Source organism: Electrophorus electricus, chromosome 15, assembly GCF_013358815.1.
Source record: "Electrophorus electricus isolate fEleEle1 chromosome 15, fEleEle1.pri, whole genome shotgun sequence".
Taxonomy (NCBI): Eukaryota; Metazoa; Chordata; class Actinopteri; order Gymnotiformes; family Gymnotidae; genus Electrophorus; species Electrophorus electricus.
The window spans coordinates 17,445,317-17,462,710 of record NC_049549.1 but is presented as its reverse complement, the minus strand read 5'-3'; the positions used below and the strand labels follow the sequence as shown (position 1 = coordinate 17,462,710).

Below are 17,394 nucleotides of genomic sequence, written 5' to 3'. Positions count from 1 at the left end.
GAAAGCAGAAGACCAGTTCTGTGATAGAACTAAAAGTGTAACTAAAGTGTAACTAAAAACAGTTTTATACAATATCAGTGAAAAGCAACCGACGAAGATCGAGTTCTAAAAACACTGAAAGCAGTCTGCATTAATATGAACTATTTATTATCTCATAGCTAAAATAATTCCCCGCGTCCTTTTGCAGGGAATATATTTTGCATGGACATTTACTCGTTATAGAACAAGTGCATTGATGGATTCCTTCCACCCAGCTTAAGGTGGGGATCCCAGTCACTGACTGACCCAAGATCAGCATGTAACGGCGTGTCCTATATCCTGCCTGCCGCCTCTACGGGAACAGCGCAGGCCCGCCATTTCAGTGAGCGCTTTTGGCCCTTTAAACCCGGCAGGCTTGGAGAAACAAGAGGAAAGACGGTGGGATTCGGGGCGAGACAGAGATAAGCGATGAGTCAGCGAACGAACCTGTAAAACATCTTTCTGAGGATTTTAACAATGTAACGATTCGGTAGGGGATATTTACTCGCATCGGTGCAGGATTCGTCGTTTCGGTGTGTGGATAGTGAGCCCATTCCTATTCTCCTCCGCGTGCCTATTTCCTTTGATCCTCTCCCGTATTTTACGGCAAAGGGGTCGCCCACGGAGTTTCGGCACACGGGACGATATACGAGCATTGTCATTTTTCACTCCGATAAATACATTTTACCCGTAGCCGCTTTAACGCACTGACGATGTCGGGGCAGAGCATTACCGACAGGATAACCGCTGCTCAGCACAGCGTTACCGGATCAGCAGTGTCCAAAACAGTGTGCAAGGCAACGACTCACGAAATTATGGGCCCAAAGAAAAAACATCTGGATTGTAAGTATCGCTCGTGCTGTCATTTCTGACATTTGGTGCGGTAAAGGTGCACTGATGCTCATGGTTGTATTGTTATGGCGACGTTAACGGATCCCACAATGGGCAGGCCCGGCAATGCTAGGCTAATAGTGAACCATTGTACTAGTGGAGGCAGGAGATGTTTATATATATATATATATATATATATATATATATATATATATATATATATATATATATATATATATATATACACATACATACATATATATATATATATATATATATATATATATATATATATATATATATATATATATATATATATATATATATTTCGTATAATGCCAGTGCTCTCCTAAAAAATCATGCAAGCTAGAAATATATATATATATATATATATATATATATATATATATATATATATATATATATATATAATTTTTATAGTAAGTAGACAATGTTTGAGGGGTGGTTAAAATAGTCTATGGAGGATTTTATTTTGCAACTGCAGTGAATTAAATCAATTTCACATCAGGCAGAGCACTAAGCGTAACTGTAGTCCGGTTTATGTGGGACCGTTACAGAATCACGCTACATTAGTTTGAAATTATTCGATACATTTTGATCCTCTTTATTTCCTCCAGCAAAGCTACACGAGGTAACCGATGCCGGTTTTTCTTAGGCTACCGTGTCCGCCTTGCCTACTAGAAGTCCCTACAGTGATCATTATTTAAATGGATCATTATTTAAATGGATCATTATTTAAATGGATCATTATTTAAATGGATGCTAATAAGGGACAGATTCGTTTTACTTTTAAATCTAGGCTGTTTGTGCCGAATGCATTAGCACGAGGGCTCAGACTGGGCTTGTAAATGTCGAGCATCATCTCACATTGTAGCTAGCATGTCAATGTAGTAAGTCACCAAGACCCACTGCTTTCCCATTGCAAACAAAAAGCTCCAGTGAAAAATAGCTATATTCTCACTCGGTGCGCGTGGAGCCACGAGCGGACGCCTTTTAATACCCAGTGCATATTGTTCCGGTAGACCTACCACAGGTAGTGACAGGTACAGCATCTTGCAGATTGTAGCAACAAACATGACTGCAAACGTCTCTCATCATGGGAGCCGGGGGGGTTTATTGGATTGTAGTCACCCGAGAGTCACTGGACAGTAAACATTTGAACAAATCCATGTTTTCATCGCTTGCCTTCTGCATCCGACTCCAGCCACTGCTAGGCTTGTGGTAGGCATGTCTGTAGTTATCTGGCCTGTAATCGTCTTAGCAGACCGCCTGCAGGGTATTGTTGTCTAAATTTCAGTGTTTCAGCAGTTACCAAGCCCGCAAGGTGGAGAGTTTCTTGTCAGAGTTATCAGTGACGTTTTGGTGAGTAGCCCAGGCAGGCGTGTGATGAAGACACCCTGGAGCATTCACCTGAGCAGGTACCAGATCCACCACAGCAGCTAGCCGGGACCGTCCACTGCTTACGCTGCCTTCAAGTCCTCCAGAAATCCCTCTGACTAGTTCGGAGGTCGTAATTACGGCATAGTGTGCGTTCAGGTGCTTTTGGGTCGGCAGAACATGGACGGCGTGAGAAAACTCCTTTTGTTTGTACTTTTGAAGTTTACTTTGCCTTACTTTGAAAGAAAATGAAGAAAATAGAAGACACATTAGGGTCTTTATGATAAGCTTTGTCGCTGTTCCTCATCAACATAAGTGCAAGTTGTCCACACAGTGTATAAAAGCTTGAACTGTACCGCTAATAAGCTTTACACTTTTACCGTCTACCGGCAGCCGCCCACAACTCGGAAAGTCGGGCCTTATTGAAAACTGCGAGTGTCCCGCTAGGAAAGGCGACGTTGATGTAGCTACTCCTCTCCTAAATACGATATTTCCCGCACGACTTGAAGGCGGCATTAACATGCTAAGGTGAACAGCTCGTGCTTGTGTTTTCCTTCGTTGAACTTTAGAATTTAAATAAAAGCACCAGAAGCGGGACCTACTGCTACATGGAATATTTTCATCCTGCCCTTTAATGTTCAACTAATTGGGAAGGCTGAAATTAATTGTCACATTTAATCAAGGATTAGTGGTGTTTTGTTTGGGGACTGAATAATGAGTTCACCCGAAGTCTCCGGCAAACGCATAATTATGAAACAAAGGCCGTACGATATGAGAACTCATACAGGCCCATTACAGTTGGTAATAATGTGCAATAAATCATACTGCGATTGTCATATGGCTTGCATTGTATTAAAATACACTGGTGAAGTCTTCTCATAACATGGTTAAAAACCAGCATGCATTATTTTGACCAAAAAAGGTTTACCTTTGTAGGACTATACAAATTATGTAATCAGAACACTCATCTGAAATTTGGCAGAATCCTTTCAGCACAGAATAAAATAAATGGTAAAGAATCGGGAAAGTGAATGAAAAATTATATAGTGTGCAGCCCAAATGTGAATTTTTTATATAGGTAAAATTTTGAAAAATGGTAATAATTTATGTGGTAATGCATTAGTTATTATAAGCCTGCATTCAGATGGCATTGTTGTCTTTTTTGACATCTGAAGTGTTTGGTTTTTACCTGGCACTTCACTGTAAAAGTCTTCTTGCTACATTCTGCATTGTCTAAATCAGACATTATTCAAGGTGTTGTGCAATACCTGTAATATATCATAAAATTACATATAAATCACATTTGTTGCCCTTTATCAGATTATCTTGAACAGATCTGGTTTCTTCCACAGATAACTATTATTCTTAGTTTCTTCATACACAGATACACAAATATCTTCATTAATGATATATGAATAATCACATCTTCTGTACCACGCTGATCACAGTGATTTGTTTTTTCGTGAGCACTGTCTTCTTCTTGCTGGTTGACTTATTAGAGCTTGTTTGCTGTGTGGTTTCGTCTGTTTTATAGATCTAATCCACTGTACCAATGAGATGAACGTAAACATCCCTCAGTTGGCTGACTCGCTGTTCGAAAGGACCACTAACACCAGCTGGGTGGTCGTCTTCAAATCCCTCATCACAACACATCACCTCATGGTTTATGGAAACGAGGTGAGTGGAACTGGCAACCTCCTTAAGCATTCAGAGATTTCTACTTAAATGTACTTAAATATCTAATAGTAAGGTAAGATGTGGGACTGCTAGGAAACCCTGGAGTCTCTAACTCCCTTCTCTTCTGTGTTGTGTTGCAGCGTTTTGTCCAGTACTTGGCCTCTAGGAATACGTTATTCAACCTCAGTAACTTTTTGGATAAGAGTGGGCTACAAGGTGCAGTGTATCATCTCAGATTTGCACATAAACAGACATCAGACTTTTGGTCGTCCTTTATGGACGTGTTTCAGTCCAGGCACAGTCTGAGGACTGTGCGTTATTGCCATTGTGGTTTGACTGTTCTTGTTACTGCAGAAATGATGTAGGCATCTCCTTAGGTAGCCGAAGCAACAGAGACCTTGTTACCACCACTTTTGTTATCATCATCCAGGGGCTGATTCTTTTCGGCAGGCGTGTACATACATGCATGTGTAGTGAGTGAGTGCACATCAGCTGATGTAGGAAAACATCTTTAACACTGCAATTTAAACATTGCAATTCGATCGTAATCAAAGTATCAGTTTGCATATAATTACAAATTGATTTCCAAATGTAATCTCATTATATTACAAGCATAATATGTGAGCAGTTCTATATTGATGACATAGTATATTGCAGTATGTGTTTGCAGAAGTTGTATATTGATGATTGGTTCAGCAGGGTGGATGTATATGTACTGGTTTATGTGTAGGGGTTTATGTGTTTATGTATATGTACTGATTTATGTATATGTATCATATCTTCTTTTAGGCTATGACATGTCCACATTCATTCGGAGATACAGCCGATATCTGAATGAGAAAGCAGTGTCATATCGACAGGTGGCTTTCGATTTTACAAAAGTTAAGCGTGGGTAAGACATCTGAGAAAACCTGTTTTCTATTGCTCATCTCACGTTAAAATATAAATATGTAAATATAAGAATGTTTGCATATATAAGATCTCAAAGTGTATAATCTGCTTTGGATCCATGAGAAAATACCTCGGATTATTATGTAGCAGTTGCTCGATTAAGTCAAACCTCGGTAAACAATCCCATCTTTTTCTTAGGAAACAAAACAAGGAGCAGATATTGCAGGTGAACTTCTAGCAGTGTCTGCTTGTCTGCCAGAGAGACAGATAGGACAGACAGGACAGATAGGACAGACAGGAATGGACAGATAGGACAGACAGGAATGGGTTGTGCTGATAGGACATGATGCTTTTGAAACAGACCACGTACCAAAACCCCCAACCGGCTGGTCCCCTGATCTGCCATTTGACCTATTTTTTTAGTGTTGACGGAGTGATGAGAACTATGAACACAGAAAAGCTGCTGAAAACCATCCCCATCATCCAGAACCAGATGGATGCCCTGTTAGACTTCAACGTAAGTATGAATCCTTTAGCCTGGAGCTCTTACTTTTTATACTTTACATTCTCATTTTCTTGCACGTTATGCTTACACCTTTCAGAGAGTCCATTACTCCTTAACACCAATTTTGTTTGAGGAACGATGACCCAGCTGTTGTTTCAAGTTTCAAGTTTGGTTTATTTGTCACATACATAGTCATACACAGTACAACACGCAGTGAAATGGTGGAATGGTGAAATTGTTAGACTGTCTACGTCATTGTTTGGTCTTTGTGGGGGAGACAGTCTCATTATTATTGTCTGTCCAGGTCAATGCCAATGAGCTCACCAACGGGGTCATCAATGCCGCCTTCATGCTCCTCTTCAAAGATTCAATCAGACTCTTTGCAGCTTATAACGAGGGGATAATCAATCTCTTAGGTAAGGCTCACCGCACATGCCAGGACAAACAAAGATTTCAGGTTATAGTCAGAATAGTCCTTGTATTTCTCTGTTCACTTTTTATTATTTGCAACATCATCATCATCATTATCATCATCAACAACATCAACAACAACAATACTAATAAAACAATGTACATTGACTTGCAAAAGTTGAAAGGTATGCAGGCATTGGCTGAGGTCCAAATTTGTAAAGTTGACAAATGAGATATAGCTGTAATATAAAACACTTAAAAGTGAAATATAAGAATGTTATATTCACACACAGAGTAACCTTTTACAGCACGTTTAGCTTCAAGCCATTTACCTTTAAAACCTTTACCAGATAAACCTATACCTTTAAAACCTTTACCAGATAAAGCTTTACCTTTAAAACCTTTACCAGATAAACCTTTACCAGATAAAACTCTACCAGACAAACCTCTACCAGATAAATCTTTACCAGATAAACCTTTACCTTTAAAGCCTCTACCAGATAAAACCTTACCACATTAACCTTACCAGATTAACCTCTACCAGATAAACCTTTATCTGATAAACCTCTACCAGATAAACCTTCACCAGATAAACCTCTACCAGATAAACCTTCACCAGATAAACCTTTACCAGATAAACCTTTACCAGATAAACCTTTACCTTTAAAATCTCTACCAGATAAAACTTTACCACATAAACCTCTACCAGATAAACTTTCACCAGATAAACCTTTACCAGATAAACCTCTACCAGACAAACCTCTACCAGATAAACCTTCACCAGATAAACCTTTACCACATAAACCTCTACCAGACAAACCTCTACCAGATAAACCTTTGTCTTTAAAACCTTTACCAGGTAAACCATTACCAGTTTTATTTGCTGGTGGTAGTTTTGCCCCACTGTTTTTCACAAAATCCTTTGGAAAAACGGACAGCTGTCATTCATAACAAAATGAATGATCATATATAACTGAAATTTGTTAGGCAGTATTCTTCTGTTTTCTGATAAAGTTGATCTAACATATGATCAACATATGATGAGGTATTAGAGGTGTGAACAGGGTTTCCAGAAGTCCAATGCAGTCACCATCAGAACACGATCAAATCTTTCACATTAATTAAATTAAAGTGCAAATAAAGAGTTAGTATCCAAACATGAAGGACTCAGAATTTAAAGAAGTAAAAAACCAATTCCCTTCTTCACAACTTTACATGAGTATGCATTGAGACAGCACCTTATTTAGTGCACCTCCTATACAGCTGTGCGTAGTAGGCTGCCATGCGTCTTACAGGCAATGATAAGCTGAGCTGAACCACTCTGAAGTCAGTTGACTGATTGTTTCAGAGTCATATATTAACCTTTATTGACCTTTTACATGAGTGAGCTGGTGTGGACAATGCTGTAAATGTAAATGGACGAACAGGCAGGAATAAGCCACAAGCTTTTACATTTATAGTGGAAGTGCCCTTACACATACTGTTATAGGTAAATATTTGTAAACAACACAAAATATACAGATATTACTTCTTGCTTTTTTAAATAAGGAGGCCACTGGAAAGACAGCACAGTTAGGTAGTGGACAAAGCAAGATACTATCAGTCAGATAACTTCTGAGTTACCAGAAATGACCCGACACCCTTTAGGTAGCGCTATAGACCACGTGGTCACCCAGTATGAGTGCTGTCATTTGAAAATTCTCAAAGAAGTAGAAACACATTGTAATCTTAAGTACACCTAACTAAATAATAGCAGTAAGACTGGTTGAAAGTTAGGTTTTTTTTCCTTCTTGATTAAATCTTATTTTGTCAATATCAAAACAAGGATTCAAGGACTATGACCAATTTCATTTATTGAGGAGGCTGAAATGGCTGTGTGTGTAGAGGATATTGCTTGACCTCGTGTTTAAAGTCAGATTCAGCGTGGTTCCACCATTAATGTGATGAACCCTCCAATGAGAGGAGATGAGTGTCCTCTTTGTCTGACTCATAATGATGAGAGCACACTATTCTGCTCACAGGACTATTATGAAATATCATTTGCAAATTAGATTGACATGATTAACTTTAGTTGTTGCCTCCATTTTGATATTGCTTCCATACAGTCCGCCATTACCTGACCACTATGGTTTTATCAGCTGTTGAGGGGTAAAGTGTTTGCTTTCTGTTTACAGAGAAGTATTTTGATATGAAGAAGATTCAGTGCAAAGAAGGCCTGGATATTTACAAGAAGTTCCTCACCCGAATGACTCGTATCTCAGAGTTCCTCAAAGTGGCAGAGGTGACTGTCTTCTGCTGTTTGTTAGTGTGCTGAGGGTGTGTTTAGCGGAGGACACCGTTGTAACACTCGTGCGTCTCTGCTCTGACAGCAGGTGGGGATTGACCGAGGGGACATCCCAGACCTGTCCCAGGTAAGACCACGTGCTCTTGACGTGCAGGCTCTCTTTGCAAGTTGCCCAGAGCTTCAGACTGTTTGATTGTCTATGCTTAGATAAACTTATTGACATGGCCTGATTAACTGCTCCCAGTACTCCCATGGCCTGATTACCATGGTCTGATTAACTACTCCAGTACTCCCATGGCCTGATTACCATGGTCTGATTGACTACTCCAGTACTCCCATGGTCTGATTAACTAATCCCAGTACTCCCATGGTCTGATTAACTACTCCAGTACTCCCATGGTCTAATTAACTGCTCCCAGTACTCCCATGGCCTGATTACCATGGTCTGATTAACTACTCCAGTACTCCCATGGCCTGATTACCATGGTCTGATTAACTACTCCAGTACTCCCATGGTCTGATTAACTAATCCCAGTACTCCCATGGTCTGATTAACTACTCCAGTACTCCCATGGTCTGATTAACTACTCCACTACTCTCATGGCCTGATTACCATGGTCTGATTAAATACTCCAGTACTCCCATGGTATGATTAACTAATCCCAGTACTTCCAAGGTCTGAGCAAGACCCTTATCCCTCAATTGCTCAAGTTGTACTCAGTCATAATTGTACGTTGCTTTGGATAAATGGCCTTAGCTAAAAGCAGTAATGTACTCCATGTATTCGCCAAGCTGCTGCTGCTGTCCTTTCTCTGCTGTGAGAATGCCAAGTGCATGAGGGCCGTAGAGGTGTGCATGTGACCGAAGGAATGTTCCACTTCCCTTTTCTTAACTTTTTACTACCTACAGCAAATAAAGGTGTTTTGGGTGCAGCTGACTGGGTGATTGGAAAACACCCCGTGTATGAAAGATTTGGTCTTTAAAATTACATGGTGACATAGCTAGTCATGCAGTTATAACCTGTAAAGTGTGTCTTGTGAAAACTTAAATATTCTAATATTCTATAATACTCTAGATGTACTTAAAGATGAATACACAATTAATAAAACAAATGGATCGTTGCTTTTTCAAGTGCACTGGATCTCTGACCAATACCACCTTTATATTCTGTATCTATCCCTGTCTTTCCATCTGTCCACTTCCTGTTCACCTTCAGTTTACCGTGTGTGTAAGTACCTCTTTACTGCACTTCTTCTGCACTTCGGTGGAATTCTCATCTTTATCGTTGTCGTTGTTGTTGGTGCTGTTTGCCTGCGGCGTGCGAGGCTGAGCTGAATAAGGGCTTCTTGTTGTCTCAGGCTCCCAGCAGCCTCCTGGAAGCCCTGGAGCAGCACCTGGCCTCTCTGGAGGGCAAGAAGGTGAAGGATTCCACAGCGGCCAGCAGGTAGGCTCAAGCAGGTAGGCCCTATGGGCGTGGCCTTTCAGGATCATGCCAGAATCACAGAGAATTCATGGCCAACATGAACAGCGATGTGCTTCTGGACTTCATATAACTCAAGTTGTAAAGTAAAAAGGCTAGAGAGTGCTGTAGTCCCTTCCTCCCTCAGTGCAACCAATCGTGAGATTTCACACGACTTACTGTCAGTTTGTATTAATGTGAATACATATACATTCGGAATTGCGAGGACAGGATAGGGCATTTGTTCTGTTTAAAAAATTTGTTCTGTCTTCCCGGAGTTGATGTGTGTGGTTTGTTTTTGTAAAAGGAACACTATTCAAAGTGTCCAGAAGTGGCAGATCACTGGTGTAAGCTCTAGAGAGCTTCAGTGTTCCTGTGCTGGGCTTTCACAGGGCAAGCACGCTCTCCAACGCTGTATCGTCCCTGGCCACCACTGGCATGTCCTTCACCAAGGTGGATGAGAGGGAGAAACAAGCAGCCCTGGAGGAGGAGCAGGCCCGGCTGAAGGCCCTGAAGGTACCCGACCAGAACCCGCCCCGCACAGATCAACAGCCACCATGAACCACTCCCCATTGGGTACGTGTAACCTGACGGCAGGGATGTGTGAACGCGACTCACAACAGTCTTGTTTGCACCAGGAGCAGAGGCTGAAGGAGCTGTCTAAGAGGCCGTCGTTTGCCACCACAGACACGTCTCCAGTTTCCACGACGGCAGCCAGCATCTGCACAGCCCCTGCCATTGATCTCTTTTCCACCCCCAGTTGTTCTAATGGGTGAGTCTTTCCCCACAGCCCAGACGTCTCAGCACAGAGGACTCATGCTTTTCTTCACAGCTTGGAACACAGCTTCTTGCTGTGCAGCACGGCTGTGTTCCAAAACCTAACTCTTTCTCATATACGCACAGTGCACTGAAGATGGACAGCGACCTCTTCGACTTGCAGACCACCTTCCAGCCGCCTGCGCAGGCTGGGCCCTCAGCACCCACACCATGGGGAGGTAGAGCACGTTTGTGTGTGTGTGGGCGGGGGGGTGAAGCTCAGATACTGCATGCTTACGTTGGCCTCATTCTAACATCCCTCCTGTTCAACTGTGCTCTTCTCTTTCTTCTTCTTTTTCTCTCTTCTGTCTCTCTCTCTCTCCTTTGCCTGCTCAGATCCTTTCTCTTCCTCTGAGGCTGTCGATGACTCCATCCCCAGTCTAAATCCTTTCCTAACCAAACTCGTTGTCGATCCTACTCATCTGCCTGTCGTGTCATCCGATGGTGTTAGTTTTTCTAGGACATCAGGTCATGAGATATTTGGTGGTAAACATACTTTGATCTCCTCCCATCCATCCATCCAGCCATCCATATATCCATATATATATAAAAGTTCTTTCTGGTGACCAAGAGTTCCCACTGCTGTTACAGCAGCATTAGTAATGCATTATGTCCGACTGTTTCACCTGTGATATGGGAAAAGCACCCAATATATTTCACCATCACCAAAAAAAAAGCAAAACAAAACAACAAAAAAAACCCCCATCAAACATCACACGCCATGTCATCCACACGTACATGATAAAGCATTTGATTACTGAAGTAATCAGTACTGAGACATGTATTGATGTTTCCCAGTCTGCCTGTGTGCACAATGTGTGCTTACCTCTGTTAAGAAGTACAGTGAGACAGGTTATAAGTACATTACATAGACGCCATAACACTATTAACAACACCACCGTCCATTAAGTGCATTGCTATTCCTTCTCTTAGTTTAACTCAGTGCCATTTCAGACGTCCAGCACAAACAGTAAATGCCAAGTCATTTATCGATGAGCGTGAGATCTGGTTGTAAGACATAAAGTATGTGAATGACTTTGTTTCCTTCTCCACTATAGATCAATACAATCCCTTTATTGATCCAAGTTCATCTGTATCAGCCAATTACAAACGAGCAGTGCGGATAGAACACTTTATCGCAGGTACCCCCGATGGCAAGCCATCTCCTCCTATGTTCCTTGGGAAAACATAGGGCACTGAGTCAGTGCAAATGGATGATGTGCACAAGTAGAGAACCTACAGCCATTTCCACAGAATGCCGCTTGCCTCTTCTATATACGCGGATAACCAGCGCTGCTGTTTCGTGTATATGTTGGCCTCATCTCTAATATTAACTGCTCAGACTAATACAACCAGCGTCTGTGGTGTTGAGGTCCCTCTAACATCTGCTGTTGTCTCTCTCCTTGTCTCCTCCGACGCCTCGGCCTGTATGTCAGACTCCTTCAGCCCAGCGTCCATGGTCCAGCGTCTGCCAAACCCGTCCCCCTTCCAGACCGAGCCGGCAGCGGTACCAGGCCTGTTCCGAGGTAGGGGGTCGTGCGGGTGAAGGCACTCATACGGCTCTTCCTGTGGCCTGCGCACACCTCTCGTCCACATTCTGTCGGTGCGGTCTAATGTTCTTTTTGTTTGCTCCAACACCGGGCACGGCTGAAGTCTCTGTAGCTTCACACCTTTAAAATGGTAACGCTAAGTCTAGTTCGTGAGCGAGATCTTTGGATTCATAAACTCTGCAAGCTTATTTGTGAATTTTGCCAGAGTAAACATTATAACATAGCATTGTAAAATGACGGTATAAGTAAATGATGTGGCTAACTAAGCAGGAGCTGGTTTTATGTCTGTGTTTTTTTTGGTGAAGGGTTTGGTGCACCTCCAGTTCCACCACCACACAGTACAGGGGAGCTTCATGTTGACTTTGAGTCTGTTTTTGGAAACAAAGCTGCTTCCTCCAACTTGGACACTGATGGTATAAATCCATACCCCCACAATACCCTACACCCACAGTACCCTACACCCACAGTACCCCACACCCTTAGTCACTGATATTCTCCTTTGTTTGTATCAGAATAAGCTGCCATTCTGCATGAGTTTAAATGAGTCACATACAACCCTTCCAGGTGGGATCCTGAAGCCCACAGTGGCAGGGTCCAGTCAGCTTTCTTCTCAGCACCCAGAGAAGCTCGTGTCAGACGACCTGGATTCCTCCCTAGCAAATCTAGTTGGAAGTAAGTGTTCTTCCATAGAAATGACCAACAGATGCCTGTAATATTACATTCTAGATTTCATTATAATGCCTAAAATAGACACAGTTTATACTTGTGCACGCTTTTGACATAACGTATCACGTAATCTCTATGATTTTTGCTTTCAGACCTAGGAATAGGAAATGGTACCACCAAAAAGTAAGTTCATTAAAAAGATCATTAAAGCAAACTTTGTGGTTCTGATGAAAAACTAAATGAATGTTAATGTGCAGCGATATCCACTGGAATCAGCCTGGAGAGAAAAAACTGACTGGTGGAATGAACTGGCAGCCCAAAGCTGCCCCCTCCACCACATGGAACCCCGTCTCCATGGTAATTTTGGAGCTTTGTGGCATAAGAAGTTGGGTGAAGTGAATTTCCTGACGTCTCACTGGTCCCCTTGTGTTCCACAGGCTCCGTCAGTAATGGCCTTCCCAGCCACGACCCCGACAGGCTTGATGGCGTATGGCATGGTGAGCGCATAGCTGCAGAGTTGGTTTGTTGCACCTGAAAACTGACAGAGATGCTGTTGTTGGAAGTGGCATGAGTTTTTCAACGCCGCTCCGATGTCTTCAGACCCCACAGCTCCCCTCGATGATGTACACCCAGCCGGTCATGAGGCCAAGCAACCCCTTCGGATCCGTGTCTAGCGCACAGGTATGCAGCCTTCCGCCAGCCTCCCATGACCAATCCCCCATTAACCCTCTTTGAGCCTCGGCATACGCTGTTTAGCTCTTGCGATGAGCGCAGCTTTTCCGGAACCCCCGTTCCCCATGATGAGCATGTCCCGTGCCCCACTGTCTTCCCATGGGCCTCTCTGTCCGAGTGCAGGCCGTCTCTCTAATCCTTTATCAACTCCTGTCCATGTCTCTCCCAGCTGCTCCTTTCTCTGTGTCTTTCTCTGTGTTGTTCTCTCTCCACTAGCCCTCTGCTGCCTCTAGCCCCTCCAGCCAGAGTCCTCTCAGAGCCCCCGGACAAGACCCCTTTGCACAGCTCTCTCTAAAGGATTTCTTGTAGAACCTCATCTTTCGTCTAGGTATTGCCTGTGCCTGTCTCTATGCCTGCGTCTGTCCGTGCCTGTGCCTGTGTCTGTGACTGGCTGTGGCTATGCTTGTGTCTGTATCTGTGCCTTTGCCTGTGTTTGCGCCTGTGTATGTCTGTAGCTGTGCCTGTGTCCATACTTGTGTCTGTATCTGTACCTTTGTGTGTGTTTGTCTCTGTCTGTGGCTGTTCCCATGTCCATGCTTGTGTCTGTATCTGTATTTGTGCCTGTGTCTGTGTCTCTGCTGCTTGACATGTGCTTGTCGATGGTCATGCCCGTGGTTGCAAGTCTTGTACATTTTCATCATTTTGTTCTTGTGAAACAAGCTCAGGCCACTTTGGTTTATGTTTAATGGTTTAAAATTTGAATGTTGGATGCAATATTTTATCTTTCTAGAATCGGTATATAAAAGGATATAACAGTATACAACATGAATCAAAAAGGGTCAAACGTTTTGTGAGTCATTTGCCATACATTCAGGTGACTTAAAAAAAAATGCATTTAATAGTTTCTTTTAATTTAAATATGGATCATTTCAAAGCACACAGTGGCACCTTCACCTTTGTTGACTTTGCTTTCAGATGCAGTTTATGTAACACAAGATGAAGTCACTCCCTGAAGTCAAAGCACCACGCAGAGAAGCTGTGTGCCCATGCTCTTCAGAGGAACTAAACGTGTCTCTAACGTCAACTGGGCAGGAACTGAAGGTGTAATAAGACTGGGAGCTTATTGCAATCATTTTTGTACTGTGGCTGAAATATCAAGTGATGCTGCTCTTCTACCCTGATAGGGATTCCTCATACATTTTATAATCTGTAAAGATAGATACAGGGGACTGAAAGACTTTAAGATTTTTGGTGTAGAGAACTTCTAGTTTAATGACCCTTCATGCAGTTTTCTTTTACGATCTTTTTTTAAGTGGGAGCGAATGGGTCAGGGTTTCCCACTGTTCCAATTCAGTCAGCTACTCCTATAGTATACATTAGGAAGAAGAAGTGATGTTTTACCTTGCCATTTAGTTTCGTCTTTTTAATTGTGTTCACAGGTAGACCTCTCTTGTGTGTTGTTTGTATTTATTTATGGTTTTTGACTCAAAAAATGAGAATGTTTATGAAGTACATTGGAAAAACTTTAAATAATTCAACATTACACATGGGTGATGGATCGTATAAGGGTGGTAATTAGAATTTTAAAATAGCTATGTGCAAAATAAACCTGTAAGCTGACTCATTATAGAACACTAAATATTCTCTAAGTTTTGTGTCTAGAAATACTTTGTAGATCACGTGTTCACAAGCTAACAGTATTGGGCGGATAAACTTTAGAACCTGGTTTGTTGATCTATTTAGTCATAACAGTGCCTAGGGTTTTTGCAATGAGCTATCGGACTAGCAAGTGGTTGCAAGGTATTGCACTTGGGAAGAGATGTGTTTCTGTATTATGCATGGCATGCCATCCTTTCACAGTTTGAAATGGCTGCCTCTGAGCTGAACCTCGGAGAAGAGTTGCCCTCGTGTTCTAGACCTCTAGAAAGCAAGCACTTCTCACCAGGGCTGCTAGCTGAATGGGGAGCCGCTTGCCTCACGCGATATTGGTCATGGACAAAGGTCATAGTTATCACTGTATATTTATCGTGTAAAATTTAAAAAATAATAAAAACAAGTCTTGATAAAGAGAAAATGTGAGCACCGTTGACCGGTGCTTTGTGTATATACTGAATAGACTCTTCGTCTAGTTGGTTAGTAAAGGGTGGTTTGAAATATGAAGGCAATTCAGTCAAATCTGACTTTACCGACGATCTACTGAATATTGTTGTCCTCACGGATAATTTTCTTTTGTTTACGTATTTAAAATATGTAAGAAAAATAGTGAACGTTTTCTTTTTCAAATAAAGTGCAGCTTCCACAAATCATGCACTTTTTATGACTTGTTCATTTAGGAGTGCTTGACAGTAAGTGAGTCTTTCGTGCTTCTTGGAGTACGCGTGCGAAAAGCACGGCTGTTGTCCAGTAGTAGGTACGATTCAGGGGTCGCTCGATACTCTGGACATCTCTGTTACGGTCAACTCTGGATACTCTGGACATCTCTGTTACGGTCAACTCTAAAGAGTTGACGCAACCTAAAGATTCAAGGGAGTCGCCACGAAGTGAACGGCTCACACGACACAGTGCAGGTGGAGATTAGTTCAAGCGAGTCTCCGGTCGTCTTTCGGCAGTCTCAACTCTATCATAACTGCTACTGGATGAACCCAAACCAGGGTCTTCCGTCAACATGACTTACGACTGGGTAAGTAAACACGCTTCATTCCTACATTTATAACACCGTACAGTTGAGAAGGAAGTCATGCGCGCCGTGTGGGAATTCGATCTCGGAGTGCGCAGGATATTTCCGTGGAATAAAACTCTGCAGCAGGCATGGGCTGGCACCTGCTGAAAAGCCTTCTCCTGGGTCAGAGCTGGTGCAGTCTGCTCTGCTCTGTCGGACAGCTCAGTGCTTAGGAGAAGATTCTCGCCCATCCTAGGTGATCCGCTCTCCTGCCAACTCGCTGCGCTGGAGGATTTGTCATGACCGATGGAGCTGTATCTGAAGCTCAGGTTATGAAAGTCATTCCATGCAGTGTGGAACATCACGGTATGTTGCATTATTTGTGCTATGCGTTACGTTTGTTTTTTCATTTCGCTAACTTTAACTAAAGTCGTATAACCATTCAACTTAGTTTTTATATTATATTATATGCTTGGTAATGTGTTCAACAAAACACTTTCTTCAGACAATGCATTTTCAGCTTTGGATATGCTCAACATAAAAACAACCGAACAACCGTGATTTTCTAGCGATTCCTTTAACACAAACCACAAGTGGTCTCAGCAAATCAGGAATCTTTAGACACCAGAGGAAATCACTAATATAACTTAATTTTCCTGTTACTGAAAGTTGATAACAGGTGCCAGTACACAAAAACTCAACACGCAAAAGGCCTTGTGATCGACTCTGTTCAAGAATTAGCCTTAGTTTATTATTACCTTGATACTATTGTATACACTTCCTGTTTAAAATGGATGCCTAATTGTGACATATGGCTATTCTGTAACACTTTTCTAAATACTCCTTACGAAGTAAGGTGAGAATTACTGAATTGAATTTAGTTTGTCTATATTCAGGTGAAACTTACTGAATTGAATCAGGTTTGTCTAGCTCCTCTTTGTCAAAAGCTCAGTAAAACACCACTGAATGTGAGAACCAAATTTATGTCTTATGCTCACTTTCTCTCTTTGCTTCAGGAGAGCTATTCTGTACATGCTAAAGAGATTTGCAGAACAGACCTTCCCAGTGGAGTGGATAGCACATTATTAATAAACATACGTATACTAGCCCTTTTCTACAAAGTATATGTAACATTATGTACCTATAGCACAATATTTGTCAGCCAGTACATTTAACCTGAAGTTAAACAATTGTCAGACAATTGTCAGTCCTCTAACATATACGAAGTAATTACAGAGTTCTCAAAACTTCATTGGGGTTGGAGGTTCATAGGCTCCATGAAGGCTAATAGGACTTGGAAACTAATGACTTGGTCTCAGTCGTTTGGCGACAGCTGTCCTTGCTGTGATGCTTGCTGAGTCTTTAGTCTACCAACATTTTTTCAAGGTGTTGTGCAATTGTCTCCCTCCCCAGTTCTCTGCCGTATCTAACATTGCTTTTCTGTTTGGTTTTAATCATGCTGTAAAACTGAGTAAATAACATCTTAAACATTGTTGTTCAAATATTTGCTCATGTAACAGACGTTCTGAAGTTCTGGATGTTAGATTTAACCATGTG

General features: G+C 42.0%; 1 protein-coding gene across 9 annotated transcripts; it reads left to right on the top strand.

Annotated features, from left to right (window-relative positions):
- The first annotated feature begins 731 nt into the window (after positions 1-731).
- Positions 732-15,470, top strand: picalmb (phosphatidylinositol binding clathrin assembly protein b). 9 transcript variants are annotated; one of them, XM_027011740.2, is made up of 24 exons: positions 732-861; positions 3,782-3,924; positions 4,065-4,140; positions 4,714-4,816; positions 5,239-5,332; positions 5,625-5,736; positions 7,906-8,012; positions 8,101-8,142; positions 9,232-9,243; positions 9,374-9,459; positions 9,867-9,990; positions 10,119-10,246; positions 10,378-10,469; positions 10,627-10,776; positions 11,349-11,432; positions 11,727-11,816; positions 12,146-12,253; positions 12,405-12,512; positions 12,659-12,689; positions 12,764-12,863; positions 12,944-13,003; positions 13,107-13,187; positions 13,455-13,566; positions 14,154-15,470. In XM_027011740.2, the coding sequence occupies exons 1-23, from the start codon at positions 732-734 to the stop codon at positions 13,545-13,547; spliced, it is 2,154 nt and encodes a 717-aa protein (XP_026867541.1). In that variant the 3' UTR covers positions 13,548-13,566; positions 14,154-15,470. The 9 variants fall into 9 exon arrangements, with proteins under 9 accessions (XP_026867541.1, XP_026867544.1, XP_026867540.1 ...); XM_027011743.2 differs by having other exon boundaries at positions 10,113-10,246; positions 10,627-10,758; XM_027011739.2 differs by having other exon boundaries at positions 10,113-10,246.
- Positions 15,471-17,394: the final 1,924 nt, after the last annotated feature.